The following is a 19,785-nucleotide window of genomic DNA, read 5'->3' as shown; positions in this document are numbered from 1 at the left end:
AGCACTAACTGTAAAAATCCTACCAAGGGATAGAGCTAAATGCCAGGATAGGGTCTCGAATTTGTAGGGCAAGACCATTCCATGTTACGTTATATAAAAAATCCAGTGTGCCCAGCATTTAAAAAACTCAAGTATTAGTCACTCAATAGTCCTTTAGCCAAGTCTTTAGAAAAATAACAAAGTACACGGCAGAGGAGTCCAAAAAAAATGTATTGACGTGAAGTCACAACAGCTGCATTAAGAGTATGTTATGTAACTCACCTCAGTGGAGAACTACAAACTATATACAATCATTTATGCAAGTCAAGCACACTACATCCATAAAAAAGTGAAGTCATTTTGTAGATAACTAGGCTAAGAAATGCTAGTCTTCCTTGGACTGGTACCCTATGACCTTTTCTTCTCCCATGATGCCATTAAAAAAAGGAAGGAAAAAAAAAATCTGAGCCTCACAGCACTCAGCACTTTCACAACAACCACAAGTTTTACTGCAGTACCAAAGGACTTCCCTTCTGTAGATAACAACTGCAATTAAATCTCACCCATTATCCAAAAGGCCAGACAGCTACCCATGAAGAATGACACTTCAGAAATCTCAAGAATCGATGCAGTTGTTTTTCCAGAATGCCTTCACATTGAGACACGCTACCTTTCACCATGATACCTGACCAGGTCTCTGTACAATTTAGGGTCATAGTAACAGTGGCCTACAGCCTAGAGTTGGCCTTAAAGGCTGGGAGGGAAGGTATGCTCTTCATCACTTACATAGGACTGGTATGACACCAAAAAATGTGTAAATGCAATAGCTGATCCAATACCCTCTCTAAGCACTGTGTGTAAAACACAATGTTGACTATTTCAGAGCACCTATGGTAATAAATACCCAAAATGTGGGTGTTTACTTTAAAATTTTCCATTTATCTTATGTTTAAGTTTTTATTTGTAAATAAAATTTCAACTGTAAACCCCAAATTCAATCTCATTCTCATCCTACTCCCAAAGTAGTGAGATTTTTAAACACTTATCACAGAAGAGTAAGTATGCAAACATGACACATGTTTACTGCACAGATCTGATCTTCAGTTATTGAGTTAATTTTGAGTCTATAAAAAAAATACATATTAGAAAAAGCATGTTTGACTTTTTTGGCTCTCAATCTTCTAAGCACTAAGGCAGAGGAAATACAATCTTATATACTAAAATATAATCTTATATACTTAATACACTTGATTGTTAATCAAGTTACAGCTACACAACGCCTGTTACTGCTGGAAGGTACGTGACAGAATTTGCTATCTCAGATTAACATACACCTATCCAACAGCTGAACATTGTAAGTTACATAATAGGAAATCAGACAAATAAAACCTGTAAATCATTTGAGGTCTTCAACAGATTCCTTATTAACATCTACATTAAAAAAAAAAAAAAAGTCAAATTGCATTTTAAAGCACTTCAAGCAGCCAAATTCCTGATCATGTAGAAGGACACAGTTCCTATTTTTCAAGGACAGTTAGGAAATCTTTCCTGTGTCTCTGCTGAAGGATAAAAAGGACGAGGAACAAACCCACAAAAAATTGCTCCATATCTCCACTCCCCAAATTTAAAATGTAGCAGCAGGTTCTCTATTCCACCCTGTCATTACAATGTGTGAAATCAAACAGCAGCCAATATAGTGGCCATATGATTAAATGCCTGCTCTCATAGAATTCCTTACAATATGTAAACATTAAAAGAGTAGTCACTGGGCAGTGACAGCCTCTTAAGTTCCTCAGGGGAAAAATAAGCTATTCTTTGGTTGCTTTAGTATCTCACTGACAATGCCAGAACCAGATTCCCAAGAAAAGCTTCTAAACAAGTAAGCTCCTAAAGTAAAGCTTATAAAAAAGCAAGCAGCATCTCTTTAGAACTATTTGACAAATGAGGATCAAGGGGATTTTGCTCAAATAGAAACGGGAAGTGAGAGAGAAATTGTATAAACATATGACAGAGAGAACAGAAGCAAAGCAGCAATTCTGTGATGGCTGAAACCAGTTGCCATGGAGTTACAGAAACAGGTAGTTCGCTGTAAGAGGCTTGAAAGCACCTTGGAGAAGCACTGGGCTGACCACACGAACAGCAATACTCAGACCAGCCTCACTGATGTTCAGATGAAAAGTTTAGCAACCCATTCCTATCTCATCACAGAACAAACGTTTCCTGCCTCCTTCCACAATGGAGGGCAGAGATGAGAAGGGAATATTCATTCTGTATTGAAAGCTCTGTGTCTATGAGAAAGGAAAAAAAACACATCCAGTTTTTGAATAGCACTGCTGAGGCTAAGGGCAGGCAGCAGAGCTACTGACTGCACTCACAGCACCAGGCAAGGCTCCAAATTCTGGTTGCATCCAGGTTCTCCTTGTAAACACTGTAAAAACGGCTAAATAAATTGCTCCAAGCCAGCAGGTCTTCTAGTCTGACCCAGGGAGCAGAAGCCAGTGTGACACATCAATTCTTTAATCAAGTCTTTCCTTTGTGCAAGCAATTGAGGCTCAGCTAGAAAGTCCTCTGAACTCAAGTTAGTGGTACACAACTGGCCTGATGGCTATTTATCTTAACTCTACATAATGATGGCTCTATTCTGGTTCACATGTCTTGCTGAAATGCTTAGACCCCGCATCTTTTCATACTTTTTGCTACATTAAGAGTCAGCTTATTACTGTCAGAAGCCTGCCTTACCTTTATAAGCAATTTTAGGGGAACTATGAATCAGTCTGCATCTTGTGTTTAAGCCTCTGCAACTACAGCCCCTTTCTGTTCTCCACTTATATTTCTGTTTTTCTGTTCTCCACTTATATTTAATTCTTCACAAATGGTGTTTTGCAAATATTCCCAGCAGGGCTTTATGCAGCACCCACCTCCCTCAAGTCTATGCACCACTCAAAAAATGCTTGCTTCACAGGACTTCCATTATTCATATAACCAAGGAAAGAAATTATCTGAAACAAAAGAATCTTAGTCATTCCCATCGCACATGCTGACACATATTATTTTTAGTTTGGGAAAAGGGTTCCCAAGAGAGGCTTTCTGCTTCTGACACAGAATATGACACTTTGAAGCCAAGAATGACCTTACATTGTCACTTTCCTTAAGTATATCCGCTCCTGCTTCAAGAACCCGTTCCTTTGCTATCTCGACTGGCACTTCTTTGAAGAAATGCCATAAATAACCAAAGTTCTTACCTCCTTACCCACTCATGGTTTATCTTTAGCACAACATACAAATGAGAAACACAATGAAAGCCACAGGAAGAAAGCAAGTGTTTGAGTAGCAAACCTGCAGAGCAGTACTCACAGACAGCTACAGCTACCATCTTTCATAGAAGGGATGTCTTTCAATAAGAAAAGCCAGAACAACCTACCATTTAAAAACCAGATGCTTTACAAAGAGGGTTTTTTAAAATCTAACAAAATAGACTGTGTTCTTCTGAAAGGAGAGGTGAATTCATTGAGAGCTTAGGATTGTTGGAATCTGAGCACTGAATAATGGAGTAGCAGACAGCATCCAGGGAATGAAGGACAGTACCTTGCTGCATCAAGAAGTGAGTTTGCAATTCTGCCCAGCATCATGCTACACTAGCCAGTACAGAGGAGCACATTTGGATCATGAAATCGCACAAAAGGCTGAAAGGGTTCCCCACACCTTTAGAAAGGGCTGTTTGTGGAAGTTGGGAGAAAACAGAAGTTTATGTGTGCATTAGTATAGTGTGGAGTGAAACTACTGGTATGGACCATAATATAGAGCACTCTTTCCAAGCAGACTTATGAGATGTGGGAAGCTATCTGATAATGCAGAACTGCTCTGATAATCAGCCCCTCACTGATCCTATCATAGGACCACAGGTTTGAGTGATGTACTCACTTTAAGAGAAATCTCAGTGCTGTGTCATAACTGCACCAGGAACCATATTTCAAGAACCTTAAACTCAAAGAAACTCTCCAAGGAGATTTGTCCTCAGACACTTGTATGCAGAATTGTGAGGAAAAGAAACCACTACTAGACAGTGGAAGGTGGCAGCAAATAGCAAGACATACCACAAAGTCCCACAAAACTACACCCTCAAGGCAGGATTAACATTATTCATGTTCATATTAATCTGTCTGAAACAGATCCCATTTAAAATCTCAGCAACCTTTTCTGAAAAAACTGCTTGGGGGAAAGCTATGAAGAATGCAAGTCTCCCTCAGCCCATGGCAACAAGCCCAATGGCACTAGGCAGCAAAAGAAAGTGTGGAGATTACACACTAGTGCCTGTTGTTTATGAAGCACAGATCACAGCAGGTTAAGTACAGCATGGAAAAGGAATGGCATTTATGGAAAATGCAGCATAACAGCAAACAGGCAAGAGTCTTGGGAACAGAAACTGGTTTTAGTCATGTTCAATTCTGCACAATAGTATGTGACAGTACATTTTCTACAATTAATCAAATTACTCATATCTAACAAACATTCTTATGTTGTGAATAACTCAAATTTTATCTGCCTGCTTATATTACTGTGGGCTAAGTGTAGAGAGATTTTGTTATAGGAAGTAATATTCCCCATAGACTGAAACATAAGGACAGAGCAATTCCCATTTACAGTCATCCCATCATGCCTGCAGTGGCACCACTTCTTCATGCTGCAAATCCATGCCACATTTTTAGATGCATAAGGAGCACTAGAAGGGGATTTGATAAGATCTTTGCAATACACATACTCAACCATAAGGGAAGCAGCACACACGTTGCATAGAAACAGTTATGGCAACCAGAGAATTGATAAGTGCCAGCTCCTCTTGATGCAGTACACAAATCCCATTATACCTAGTCGTGCACAGGAAAACAGATCAGCTGAGCAACAGAATCAGTGGTAATACTGCTTTCAGTCTAAATTTCACAGGCAATGAAAACTAGACAGATCATACAAGTATTTTAAGACATGCATGATGTCTCTCTATGAAAGGGTTTAAATGAAGTCAAACTATGGCATTTGCCTTTAGGTCCCTCTCCCTTTCACCTTTGTTGCCACATCTAACTGTGGCAGATCCAGCCTGCAGGGAAGCAGGAGGAAGTAAGGTGAGCGTGGTCACCCATGTGGTGATGCTCCTGCTCACAGAGCAGCAAAGGAGCTGTGCTCTCATCACCACCCTACAGCCCCATCCAATCTGCAGCGGACCCAGCCCCAAATTCAGTGCTGAACTGGGTATAACTCCAGCAGCTGGAAAGGGCAAACTTGAGCTGCTTTCAGAGGAACAGCCTCACCTTCAGTGTTTACCCAGAGCGATTGCAATTTAGTTTCAAATGAAGATAATGATGATGAACTACAAAAGCAACCATTCAATCTAGTTACGGCCAAGCAGGTGCTCTGAACATATTTACTACCATCAAATTCTCCCACATCTGTACTGCTCTTGTTTTTCAGTCCTACAAACATTTCAAGAATGCCCAACAATTAATTAATTAGTTACATTAAAAATCAGGCTCTTTTGAAGTCTGATGGCAAGTACAGCAATGTGGGCCTGAACACCTACTGTGTTCAGTAGGCTCAGCAAGATGACCTGAAAGCAAGTCATCTACATCTTGAATGAGTGCTTTAACAATTCAGACATTTGATGTTCTAAATATATGCATACCTCTTTGCTTCCTCTCTGATTAGAATTTTTCTTCTACATAAAACTCCCTTTCAATAACAGTTACACAGCAAGGGGGAAGTTGTTGAAAAAGTCTCCCCAGTCAACTTTACATACACAATATATACCCTGAAACATGTGTATCTGCTTAGACTCTTGTTGGGGTGGGGATCCTACGTTGAAGAGCACAGTGGGTATTTTTCCTAAAAACTCCCTTTAGAGATGCTGCTCTGTTGAAGACTTTCCAGTTGAGATTTTGGAGTCTAGATGGAGCAACATTCTGGGTATTGAACCAGAATAAACTAACAGCAGTCCAGAGCTGACTTCAGCAAGGCCTCAGGGACTTCACAAGAACACAGCCTCCTTGTAGAGCAGAACCCAGGAGCATCAATTCTCTGCACAAGAGATACAGTATCAAAAACACCTCCACCAGATGAGATCTATTCATAAGTTGCTGGAAGCAAAACTGTTTTGATTGTTCACCAAAATTCTAGTCTTTATACATATTTTTTTAAATCAAAATTTAATTCATTCTGACCAAAAGCTAAAGGAAATATTTGTCTCAAATGCAAGTTGAAACTAGTTAGCTTTCTTGGACATTATTTTTCACTTAAATGTTATGCAGGGACAATTACCTTAAATGCTGCAATATAACTGATGAAGCTCAGTCATGAGGTATGTGGAACGCAGGGTATTTTTATGAACCAAGGAATTAAATGAATTTCAATTAATTCCAGATACAAAGAGATCAGAGGCTTCCTTCATCATGCCAGGTAAAACAAAAGCATTTAGTGTCCACAGATAGAACTGGATGGAGGAAGAATGTGAACTATTGCTTGGCTGACACCACACAAATTTTGTAAGCAGTCTCATGCTGCCCCTCAACTGGCAAACAACACTGGCTAAGGAATATGCCAAGGAAAAGTCCAGCAACTTCTCTACAATCCTGACACTGGCATCAACCTTCAAAAAGAAACCTGTCTGAAACAAAGCTTTATCAACTATACTATCAGTCCAGCTTTTTAGGATAAAAATTTTACCTACTTTCCTCTCCAAGAGGTTGATGGACAGACAGGTGATAGACATTTCAAAGTTTGCTTTCCTTACCATTTTTCTCTTGAACCATGAAGTTTAACATGGAACACTTTGTTCCATGTTGGCCCACTGTGTTAGCTTTTATAAACATTAGCCTCCAGTGCCAACACAATCTGAGAAGTTTCACAAAATCAAATTTCAACAACTGAAAGTTCAATTAAACTGCAAGAAACTGCAGCCATCTTCTCTTATGCCAACCTTTCCATGATTGTCCACACAGTACAGAAATATAATGTTGCTCCTAAAGAAGCATGAAAAGTTTGTAGGATGAATACTTTTTCTAATTTATCATCAAAAAACAAAAACAAGACAAAAACACTCCCACACACCAGATAACAGGAGGGTAAGGCTGAAGAGGGGGAATAAATTTTTTGGTGGGTTATCACAAAAAAAAATCTTCCCTCTCCTACTCCCCTAGGCATCAAGAAATGTTTGAACCAAATCCAAAATTCTCTGCCTTTCTCATCTTTTTTAAGCCAATATTGAGTTTGTTTTGGAATTTCTTTTACCTTCAGAAGACCTTGCAAACAACCAATGTATCCTAAAATTTCTCCAAGAAAGAAGGTATCTAGAGCAGTATTAGATGTATGGAAGGTTAGGCAAAAAACTCTGTGATTTACCTAAATCTATAAAGTAGAGGTCATAGGGTTGCAGGTTTTTGGCTTTTTAGGTGCATGCAAAACTTAGCAGACAGCATGAAACTGTGTCAGGAAATTGTGCATGAGGTATTTCTAACACACAGTTGGTCAGCACCAGGACACCACAATGTTACTCTGTGGTAACAGAACCAGGTATCACTCTTCATTTCTACCCTGCTTTGGCAAACTTCTGCAACTGAAGTGAAGAATCAAAAACCCAAACAAAACAGTCTCATCTCCTCTCTGCCAGTCCTCCAAACCACTGCAGGACATACAGTACAAGAAGTACCCTGCAGGAGGAACAGGCTGAATACACTGCTTTTTTTTCCTGGGACAGATTAAGCAGAGGTAATAGCAGAATCAGCTGCATCCACCCTGCTCTGTGTAAGCCACAGCTTTCTTTACAGCCCCTCTCCATGGAAATATTGACCTCAGCTGCAACTGCTTTTCTTTCTAAGCAATGCTGAAGATTAATGCCACTTGTTTCTGTACTACTCTGGAAGTGGATGCCATAGCCTCTATGTATGTCTTTTAAGATACTGTGACTGAATCAAAACTTCCATTTGGTTAAAGAAGTTCCTAGCCTTCAAATTTTTACCTGAGTAACTGAGTCAGAGTGTGCACCCACTCTGCTATCATCACTTGGCTCATGCCTTAACACTGAATCTCCCACAGACACCTGAAGCCTGGCAGAAGGAAGCAAATATAAATTTTACCTGCATGAATGATCCATCCTCATTGCATTCTGGGATGAAGACTGCTTCCTGGGGCTTCTTTGCCTGTTCCAGCGCTTGAGCTCTCTCTAAACGACACTTGCTTTGGCCAGCATCTACAAAGAGAAAAGCAAAACTCGCTTACATTGCAATTTGGCCTCTCCAAAAGCTACCAGTTGACTCACAGAGCTGCAAGGGGAAAACCCCCAAAACAAACAAACATAGCATAAAAGACCATTACTCACACATTCATAAAGCAGATATGGAGTTACCACTCATGATCCCCAAGACAAATATGAACTAGACAACCAAAGTACAAGGCAGTTAATTTAGAGGTGCCTAATTTCCTAGTCAATAGTTTTTATGGTCATCTAAGGATCCTGGAAGCTTCTTTCAACCAGCACAATGTCCACACAATGAAAGGCCAGTAACATTAGCAGCCTGAAACTGGATGGCTGAATATAAACCAAATAATTGAGGCCAAACAGTGAGCAATGTGGAAAAGAAGTGACAACCCTCTCTTCTCTGAGCAACTCTCCCAGGAAGATACTAAAATAGTTAGTCATCCATATGAACTTCCACCTTTGTGTGGTTCAAATGAGGCAGATATGCCATTTCCTGTGCTTTCCTGAAACTCAGCTTTTACCTCTTGTCCCAGTGCTGACAGCCAGGCATGGGTTACAACTTTCTCAAATCAGTTGCTCACTTTGGAGACAAAAAACTTGCTCTGCAAGCAGAGTTTGAAGGGGTTAAGATCTCAGTTCTTACTTCAGATGATGGCAAAGTGTAGCATGACCCTAACCCCCCTTCAGGCCGAGCTCACTGGGAGTATACCCAGGTAAGCGTAACTCTAATGACTGATGAGTCAAAAGAGGAGAGTTCTGCCCTGTAGAGATCCAGACTGATTCGGTGTTTACATTTTAAAAAATCAGGTCTAACAATACTGCTGTTCAGTCTAGAAAGAGAACGAAAACAGTGAACATCTGTTTCCATGGCACTCTGACACCAGAACTAGCACCTTCTTTCTTCTCCCATGAATCCACTGACTAAAGCTTTTCAGTGCAGAAATTACAAAATCTTTTAGCACCACCATACAGAGTGAACAAGTTTCAATCCCCATTGTAGCAGGCATGGAAATCATATTGGTTAACCAAAAATTCCACTGGATCCCTGAAGATCACATTCTCTTTCACAGATCACATGAACTTTGACAACAGAATCATTAATACCAGCATTAAATTAGAATTTATTTAAAACAGTCTGGGTTCTTAGAGCAATTGAATTCACATTGTGTGGCAATAGCAGTAATTTCCATCTAGGCATCTCTAGACACAGGAATCAATGGCAATGCTGTAAATAGTTTTGATAAAGACAGCCCAAAGCTTTCAGACTGAGTATTTTATTTATACAACTGATGACTCAAGAAATTAAGTTTCCAGTTTGCCAACACAGTTTCATTTTAAAGATATCACATATTTCCTACAAAGGATTTCACAAAGCTTCTGAAATTATGAAAATCAAACTGTTCTCTCTGGAAAAAGGATGATTCATAGCAACAGTATATAGTACATATGCCAGCTGCTTAAGCACTGGGTTAGAAAGCAACAGTACCTGTATCAATTCTGCCAATGACCACTGAGAGACTACAAGCTCGCTGTGACCTTGTGTCACTTCTGACTTTATGTCACTTATCGTTACACTAATTTGTTTGTTGGGTGTCTGCACAATACCAAAGCACATAGAGCTTTGATGTCAGGTGGGCCCACTATGCACCTGTATAAAGAGTGAAATTGTTACAGAATAAAAAAGATTTGAATAAAATTTACACTTTTTTTTTCTAGTTATCCATAAGCTTTGACATGGAATTTCCTTTTCACCTGCTTGCCAATGTGATCAGAGATCAGACTTTGTTTGCGCATCTCCAGTGGAGAATAGTCCTGCCAGCTGATCCTTCCAAACACATGCTCACTCTTTCAGCTGAAAAGGAAGCACTAGCAATGCTTTTAACTGGAACACCTATCACCTGCAGATCTCCTGTTCAAGCTTAAGAGTCTAATCTTGCTTGGCATGACAGAGGACATTACTGCAAAACCAGATGGTGTGCCTGCACTTTGTTTCACAGCTGCTTGACTGAATATACTTTCAACTTCTGCTTCACAGAAAACAAGTAAGTAGCAAAAAAAAAAAAGAAACAAAATCAGAAATCAGCATAGATTATGGAGATGTGCATGCAAGGAAAAAAAGAGGTGTGAATTTCTTGCATGACAATCAAATCACAAGTTCCCAAATGAAAGTGTTTTCTTGTCTCTATACATAAGGATACAAGACTGCAGACAGGCATTTCTAGCTCCTCTCCTGAACATAAAACAGAAGCATAAAGTACTTCCACATAGCATCTGCTTTAATACTGGCACACTCACAATTACATGACTGAAACTGGATGCTTCAGCACAGAGCTGGTCGGAACAAACATTTTGTGATATCCCCTGCAGTACAAATACATTAGAAGCCCAGGCAGAAGGGAAACAATCCCAGATCTTTGTCCAATTTGTCTAATGAACAAAGAAACACAAGATCAAGCTCTTACTTTAAGAAGATAATATAAACACATTACTGCTAAGGCTACCATGTCCCTCCTGGAAATTTTAACTGGCCTTTATAGATTGAACTCTCTTCTTCCACCCAGCAGAGCACACTTTATAGCACACCAGACTACACCACCAGGTGCTTAAGAGCTCATCACTGTTGCAGCACCTTTTGCACTTCAATTGTTGGCTCAAGTGGTGACTCTTCACAAATTGCTGCTGAAGCACAGAGAAGACAGAGTTTTTTCCTGTTCATGAACACTCAGGACTGATTACTTCTCCCATCCTCCCTCATTGATTTCCAAAGGTCATGCCAGTCCTTTTAAAGCCTTGATTTGGAACAAACACCTGCATACCATGCTGGGTGGAGAGGTGCTGCATGTTGCTATCTTTTTTGTCAGTCTTCCACAGATCAGTTCCAGTAAAAACAGTGCCTTGAAGATCAACATTTACCAGTTTGTTTTTAAAAGGACTGTCAATCCTTCTCTTCCTCACTCCACAGGCTGGTATTTTTATAATGTTTGCATCAACATGTGATTTCAGTGGGATGACTTCACCTTGCTATTTTTGCTTTGTTAATTAGAAAATGTAAAGTATTACATAAGTGCCAAGTGTTTAAAAAGTAGCTGTCAAATAGCTCACCCCAAATAAGATGCATTACAAATTTTACTAAAGCCTGATCTTATGATTGTAGGTTCATATACCCTATTCTGCATTTTGACTGCTTACCCAAGTGTTTCAGCACTTTCTTCCATGTTTTTGGAAATGTTCTCTGGAATATCAAACACCATATTTATAAATCAGAATGGCATTAATGCATTCCAGTTTCATGGTTCAAACAGACTAAATTGGACACTTTTCCCTCCATTACATTAGGTGAAAAACCGAAACAGCATAACTTCTTTTGAAAGCAGACCTGCTTGATTTTACTTTAAATATCTTCAAACTTGGGATGGATTTACTGTAGCGCAGAAAGCTGCCTTTTAAAGAAAATTAATTTTCTATAGCTGGCAGCTGGCAACCAGGAGATTGTTAACTACAAGTGATGTTTTTGACATCCCTGGTCTAATCAGCACAATGCAGGTGCACATAATTTTGGATTTTGCAATGAAATTGGCTAGTTACCATGGCTGATCTTATCCATGAATAGTTTATTCAAACAAGACCACCGTGTCCCTCTTCATATACACACAGCACTCCTGAACAGGCTCCAAGAATTCCAGCATCCTCTCTTCAACAGGCAGAGGCAGTGTTGACACCACATAACATCATGGTATAAAGATCCAAGCTCTCCTAATAACACAAAGTAAAACATCTCCAGGATTCACATAACATTAGCAGCAAATCAATACAATGCAGCCACCAAGATCTACTAAAGCTACTTGATTTTAACTCTCCTATGTTTGCATCCAAAGTTCAAATAGCAAAAATTGATCCAAGCAGCTTTTTAACTATTTTCAGTTCTATTAGTTAACTGTCTGACATACAGGCCAGGTCTCCACCAGACATTAAGTAATTCAGCTACACTAAAGTCAGCAGGTTCATACCCATTTACTCAATTATCTGTGTATAAAACATGCAAAAATGGATCTCAGCAAACTACAAAATCATGCCTACCTATTGTACAGGATATCAATCATTATTCACCCTTCTCACTGTTTTCCACTTCATTTGGGTCAAGTTCTACACCTGGAATCTCAAACAACTTCTTTTACCCAGAGAATGGTTCAGGTTGGTAGGGACTACTGGAGGTCATCTTGTCCAGACTTCCTGCTAACACACAGGGTCCCTTGGAGCATGCTACTCAGGATTGAGTGCAGACAGCTACAGATATCTCCAGGGGAAGAGACTCTACAGCCTCTTTGGGCAGCTGTTCCAGTGTCCAGTTACCTTCACAGTAAAAACGTTCTTCACATTCAGGTGGAACTAGCTGTGTTCCAGTTTCTGCCCACTGACTCTTGTCCTATTGCTTGGCACTACCGAACACCTGGGTCCATCCTGTGACACTCTCCTCTCAAGATACTTATATACATTGATGAGGTCCCCTCGCAGTCATATCTTCTCCAGGATAAACAGGCTCAGATCCCTCAGTGTTTTCTCACAAGTGAGACATTTCAGTCCCCTCATTATCTCTGTCACCCTCTGCTGGACCCTCTCCAGGAACTTCCTGTCTCACTGGTACTGAGGAGCACAGAACTGGACACAGCACTCCAGATGTGGCCTCACCAGAGCTGAGCAGAGGGACAGGATCACCTCCCTTGATGGGCTGGCAGTGCTCTTCCTAATGCAGCTCAGGATCCCATTGTCCTTGGTCACAAGGGCACTTCTGGCTCATGAACATCTTGCTGTCTACCAGGGCTCCCAGGTCCCTTCTCTACAGAGCTGCTTTCCAGCAGGTCTGCCTCAGCCTGTACTGGTGCAGGACCCCTTACTCTGTTGAATTTCAGTAAGGTTCCACGTTCTTCATCCCTCCAACCCTCAGATCTTTCTGAAAAGTTCCCCAGCCCTCCCAGCTTTGAATCATCAACAAACTTGCTCAGGAGGCATCCGTCCCTTCATCCAAGTCACCGATGAACAAGTTAAATGATAATAGACCCAGTACTGAACCTTGGGGGACACCACTAGTGATGGGGCTCCAACCACACCTGTGCCACTGATCCCAATCCCCTGCTATCTGGTGCTCAAACTATCTCACTCTTCTCGTCCAGTCTGCACTCCCTGAGCTTTCACATGAGGATATAATGGAAGACAGTGCCAAAATCCTTCTGAAGTCCAGGTGGACAACACCTACTACTCTTCCCTCATCTATCCAACCAGTTGTCCCACCATAGAAGGCAATCTGGTTGGTTAAGCATGATGTCCCCATCCACACTCACTGCTCCTGATCACCTTCTTGTCTTGCTTTTATACCAATGCACTTTGTTCCTTTTTTGATATCCACATTGCATTTCTACTCCAGAGTTCCCATAATTTATTCAGAACATGCCTAGATTTGCAAAGTGATTCCAAGTGACATTTTAGATTTTACTAACTGCTGCCAAGAAAGGACATCCTTATTCACAGTTAAGGGAGACTAAAGCAAGTTCGAAGACAAAACACATGAATCTAGTGAGCAAAGTGGTTCCAAAACATCATCTCTGGTCCAACAAAAATAGTAGGTAGAAAAGATTATCTTCAAATAACCCATCAGTCAGAAGACCTGCCTTCCCAGTACATTAGCCAAAAGCTGTGTTTGTTTCCTGTATCACAGGAGAAAGGCTGAAGGTCTTGTTACAATCGCCACTTACAGATAGGTTCACTCTACACAGTGACTTGTGATTTAAGAACAAACTCTGTACCAGCAGACTTTTTAATCTAATTAATAAATCTAAAGAGAACTTTTAGAACACTCCCACATTGTAATTAAATAAGCCAAAGAAGCTCCTAGAAATCAACAAGTTAACACAGAACTTAAATGTGTTCTAAGCCACAGATATATACCAATGAAATAATCACTGCATAAATCTTTCTTGGAAAGCTGTCAAGATTAACAAGTACTTGTCCTTCACTCCTGCAAAGTTTTGAGGTATAACTCTTATTTAACATCAGATATTATGACACCTCCAGGTAGCATTGCTTGGCTGTGTATTTTAGACACAGCTATACCATCTGGAACTACCAGAATCTCATCAGTGAGGTTTCATTTGTCAGGGGTGCCATAATTTGATCATTTTAACCTACTCCTGACTTTTAACTCTTTGTGATGTGTGACGGTTTGGAGGAAGTTCAGATAATTCAGCACTGAAGGAATTTCATTGAAAAGCATGTGAGGAAGCTAGCAACAAATGAGAGCTGAATAAGGGTTATAGCTCCCAAAAGGCTGGCAATATTTCATCTTTAAAGGTCCTTAGTTTCTTGAGAGAGAACAGAGAATTAAGTTGAATCAAATAGGTTCTGTTCTCACTATGGAAACCATTCTGTTTTCCTTGGCACAAGTACTGTTCAAGTCATCAGCATATATACTGGAAGCCTACGATAATCTGGGCTGCAGAACTATGCCTTGCTGTCCACAATATACTTTCTCTTTTACTCATTTTAGTCGCCTGTTGTTTTCCCCCTTCAGAGAGTGAAGTGCAAGTTAAAACTTCTCATTCCATAAGGATAAGTTCTTGGGCACAGTATCTATCACAACTGTATGCGACTGAGCTCGAAGCCCATGGGATCCCTTCCAGTACCACGGGAGCTCTCCTGCAGAGCATCTGTCATGCAGGAGTGAAGGCTGCTCAGGGTACAGCCAGTGTCCTGATGCAGTACAAGGTGCTCACTCAAACACTGTTGGCAATACCTTCCTTTTTGCAAGTACACAATACAAACCCAGCCGACAGCCTGTATCTCAGCACAGCTGTCTCAAAACTGCCTGGATTTGCCAACAACTGTGATCTTTATGCACTAGAGGTCATGTTCCTAATGCAGCTAGAAAAACAAAATACCTTTCCAGAGCAGCACATATGGAAATTACCAGCTAGGTTAAATTTGCATGCGATAGTTGAAAGAATATTCCTACTTCACAGGGATTGGTGGAGTGTCAGTGGGTTAAAAGCAAGACTTGCAGTTTACAAACACTCCCAGGCTGTAAGGTACTGTATAGTACCACAGAGTAAGAGGAAAAAGGAAAGGAGAATGCAAGTTAGCGTCAAGCAAACATTTCAGCTGCATCAGAGAGCAGAAAGAAAATATACTTTACCTGTGCCCAAGACTAAAAAAAGTCTCAGTTACTTCTTTAGGACTCTGGAATCACAACATGCAGTAGGCCATGTAGTCTGAGAAGCAAATTTTGTCTACTTCCATAAACAGACAGTTTAGTATATGGGAATGCAGTAGTACTGCATTTCAGATCTCATGTTTTAAACAACTGAACAGCGCCAGTTTATACACCAATATCAGCTATGGAACTGCTTATCTAAGACACTCTGCTCAAGGGATGAAAGTAAAAACTTTCAAAAGTCAGGAAAAGGACCCACACCATACTGCTTCTTATTGTGATACTCAAAAATGCATCACTTGCAAGAACAATTCAAGTGCTTCTTAAGCTCTGTGAAGGCAGGTTCTGGGTTTCCAGTATTTAGAAAGAAGCCTGATTCAAAGGCCCCGGTCTGTGCTATGGCAGAAGCTACCATAAAACAACCCAGAAGTGGTAAAAAACAAACAAAAAAAATTATGTAAGTTTTTTTTCCAACGAGAAACTGTTTAAAAGAGAGCAATATTTGAAGTCAGGCTCATCATTCATTTAAACTATAGTCTGTCAATACACTGAAAAGGGATTTCTCTTTTATATCAAGTAATTCTAACAAAGACACATTTTTAAAATAGCAAAAAAGCTTTTATAAACAAATGCCAGGATTAAATGAATTGTTTTTATTATGTCACATGGATTTTAATGAGTTTGTCCTGTCACTTTAATCCACTGCCAAAAACACCTGTGCCATCTGCCCTTTGAGCCAACTGTGCTCTCAGAAAATGAACTCCACTTTATTTTTCACTTCATTGCAAATGCAAACCATTTGTGTGACAAGACACCAACAATCTTTAAAAAGTTTCAACTTCATCTTTAGACTATGCCAAAGAGCTGAATTGAGGGACAGTATTGGCACATGTGTAACAAGTACATGTGTAACAGCAAATGGAAGAAAAAAAAAAAGCCATGTAGAAAAGCCTTGCAAGCACTGTCTTCTTAATTAGCTCAGCACAGAAAGGGTGTGTATGTCTGAAAAGGGACTAGGCATCTAGTGTGCATCATATTCTTCCACACTCCAAATTGCTGTCAGTCAAAGGGTCAAAGGAGTCTTGATTCCTCATCAGCACAGGTAGCAAGGAAGAAGTCTGCTTTCAAGACTTTTTTTTTACCATGGGGCCAGTTGTTTCTACCTGCAGACATATATTTCAGCCCTTTTTCAGTGATGTCTGTGGCTCCTTTGCCCTCTTTCATCGATAATTCAGTCAGCTCATACTCTACTGCCTAAACTGACACTCAGAAATGCTTGCAGGAATGCACAATTCCAAATCAGATTACTCTCAGAGCATGGTACTAAACCCTGTGGTGTAAGAATTCCATTTCTTAAAAGGCAGGCCTCCCATTTCTCCTCTCAGAGGCATTTGAATCCACCTACCTTTGCAGCGGCCCCGATGCGTGACGCTCAGACTCGGCTCGCGGCATTTGGCTCTCTGGTAGTCGCACATGGACTCGTAGGTTCTGCCATCAGAGGCACACAGGGGTTTGGGCTGGGACCTGGAGCAATGCAGGTTACACTGCGGGTCTCTGTCACGGTCGCTTATTAAAAACTGAAGGAAGTGAAAAAAAGAGGGAGAAAAAAAAATAGTGGTTTTGTTTGGTTTCCCAAAACTGAGCATAGTGTATTTTTTTCTTTATGACAATATCAATATGTCTATAATGCATTTTAAGCTGCCTAACAAAGCTGACTTTGCCTGAAGGGAACTTTAAATGAAACACGTACATCTTTTAAAAAAATTAACAGTCTTTGCCATTCCATTCTCTTTAATAAAATGGAAACATTACTCACTCTGCCTCACCTCTAAAAAAGAAAGATGTGTAGAGCCAAATACAACCCACACGGGAAGGGCAATACTGAGTCACAACAGCCCAGCTTGCCCAGTACTGGGCCACAAACAGTAACTGGTACTAGACAATTTTATCCAGAGACACAAAAAATTTATCATCAAAGGAATACAAATAAAATATCAAGATTGGTCTTGGCAGTTGAACCATGCATGTGACCAGTTTTATATCACCAGTGATGTTTTTGAAAGCATTGTTAATATCATCTGTAAATACCACCTGCAAGAGCATACCTGCACACTCCCAAAGTCACCTTTTGTTCCTTGCTGATGACACCCAGCACAGCTGTCAATCGCACTCCATGCAGCCCACAATGTAATTACACACTATGTGAAAACCTATTTCCTTTCAGAAGTTTGAATTTATATCATCTTTTGGCATATCTTCTTCCCAAGCATTCCATTGTGATGCAACCCATTTTGTACAAATGTGTCATTCCTTGTCAGTCTTCTGTAGTTTGAATAATCCCAATCTTCCAATTTCTCACCTGGACCACTTCTCTCCATATCACGATCACTGTTTTCCTTGGCGTTCTGCCTTATTTTTGGTGATGGGGAAACCCACAACACACATGAGTCTGCTTGTATCCTGCAAATGCCAACATCTGGAAGAAGAGTCCCCATCTTCTGTCTGCTTGTTCCCTGCAAATCCCAACATCTGGAAGTAGTTTACAGCTGTACCCTCAACTCAATTCTGAAGGGCCTATAGGGACACCTAGGTCTCCTTCTCAAGGTCATATACTTTTCCTGAGGATCCAACCTGACAGTCATCTTTCCATAATCACTTGCAGAATTTTTTTGCAAGTCATGACAGTAGCAGCCTTTTTCTCTTCCCATACTACCCCACTTAGTGGTTCGTCAGACCTTTAATTATTACACAAACCCAATCACCTGCTCACAGGAAGATTTCAGAGGACTCTTCAAACAAGTTCCATGAGGATGAAGCAAAGAAAAGGCAAGTCAAACCTGCCTTGCACTTCCCCATTCCTACCTCCCATTTCTACAGCCTCCTGCAAGCCTGGGGGTACCAGAACTGCTCTCTAACACACTGATATCCAGCTCGCTGTCAAAGAAGCTCTGAGCTCAGCAGTTCAGAGCTGGCTGGCAAATGGGCACTGACTGACACCCTGCCTGTATGCACAAAGCCACAGCTCTCCAACTGTGTTGATAGCTGGATGCCTTACAGGGAAGTGTGAGTCACTGCCATAATCACCTTGGTGTTACAGTTTCCTACAAAGCTGTCTACTCCATGCTTTGAGGTTAAAGCTGTTGAAAAAACATTGCCTGAAGCCCAGTTTGGGTTGGTTTTTAACCACTCTGAGAACATGCATCTCTGAAATTTGGTTGGTGGTGGGTTTTTTCATTACAAAAAAAGAAAATCCTTTCTCCCCAGTTAAATGAAAACAATTGAGAAGTTTCATATTTTCATACTGTACTGATCTTTTGAATACTAATGCATTACTAAACCCCCTATTTAAACATGACAGCTGAGAAAAGTAAGCAAGGTTTGCATTTGTTTCACTTTTGGTGGGGCAAACTTTTTTTAAAATCTCATCTGTCACAGACTTGACATATTTGTTACAGCACAGCGCTTTTGAAATGTTTTTGTTCCTTTTCTGCAACACATTCTATAACCTGGCAACACCTGCTCCAAATGGGAAATTGGAACATTTAAACCTGAAGGCAATTTTAAATTGTTTATAGAGACCTGGACTAGACTATAAAAACACTGTAAAGCTGGACCAGATTTTTTTCTTTTCAGTGGTTGGACTATCACAGTGGCTGGAATTGCTCTGGCTACAGTAATGTCTTTCTGTCGCCCTCAAAGCACAAAGATCAGTAGTGACTGTAAACATACTGCAAAAAGCAACAGGCTGAAGATGCTGAAGCCTCCTCCCACCATGTGATGTCAGACACTGAAAGACTCACAAGGCTTTTCAGGTTTTTGTGTGTATAAACAGACTTCCAAAGCAGGAAGGGCCTGATAGGACAGCATGGTGCACATGCAGCAATTAAGCATTCAGCTCAACACGGGAGCCATTGTGATTTAGAAGGAACACACAGATCTCCCATTTATCACAACTGGAGACTTGAGCTACTAGCATGGAACTTTTTGTAAATTCCTCGCCAGAAGTTGAGTTCCACAGGTATGAGTTATCCAGACGTTCAACAAAAAATCTAGAATACTGGTTCTTAGCATAAAACCATATTGCCAACTTACTGAAAGTCATCTCGAGTATCATGAAAATTCCCTTAAGCCTTCTGCAGCCTGTACCAAAATACCTAGTATAGAGGGGGGTTTTACATCCAGAACACCCCTTCCTCATTCTAAAGAATAGAAAGTTGTTCTCAGGGCTGACAATTTAAACCTAAGGCTGTGGAAGAGCTTTCCTCAGGTGCCTCCTTGCAGACAGAGAAACAACTCGACATTGATTAATTATGAGGGCCTGAGGAAACATGCAGAGCACCCCAATGCAGTCTGTGAAGTTGTT

The 19,785-nt window shown here is 40.5% G+C and overlaps 1 protein-coding gene across 6 annotated transcripts in view; it reads right to left on the bottom strand.

Moving 5' to 3' along the window:
• The window catches only part of SMOC1 (SPARC related modular calcium binding 1), a 126,277-nt gene that overhangs the window by 68,544 nt on the left and 37,948 nt on the right, over nt 1-19,785 (bottom strand). For all 6 annotated transcript variants that reach the window (XR_006162996.1, XR_006162997.1, XM_033061749.2 and 3 more), the window contains exons 2-3: nt 16,828-16,999; nt 8,100-8,212 (exon numbers count right to left, since the gene is read on the bottom strand). Coding sequence is in view for 4 of the 6 variants with exons in the window: in XM_033061749.2 (XP_032917640.1) it covers nt 8,100-8,212; nt 16,828-16,999 (285 nt within the window). In the remaining 2 variants the exon portion in view is untranslated. The remainder of the gene's footprint in view (nt 1-8,099; nt 8,213-16,827; nt 17,000-19,785) is intronic.

The sequence above is a fragment of the Catharus ustulatus genome, chromosome 6, assembly GCF_009819885.2.
Source record: "Catharus ustulatus isolate bCatUst1 chromosome 6, bCatUst1.pri.v2, whole genome shotgun sequence".
In the NCBI taxonomy this organism is placed as follows: Eukaryota; Metazoa; Chordata; class Aves; order Passeriformes; family Turdidae; genus Catharus; species Catharus ustulatus.
The sequence above is the reverse complement of the archived record's forward strand: the minus strand, read 5'-3'. Positions and strand labels throughout refer to the sequence as shown.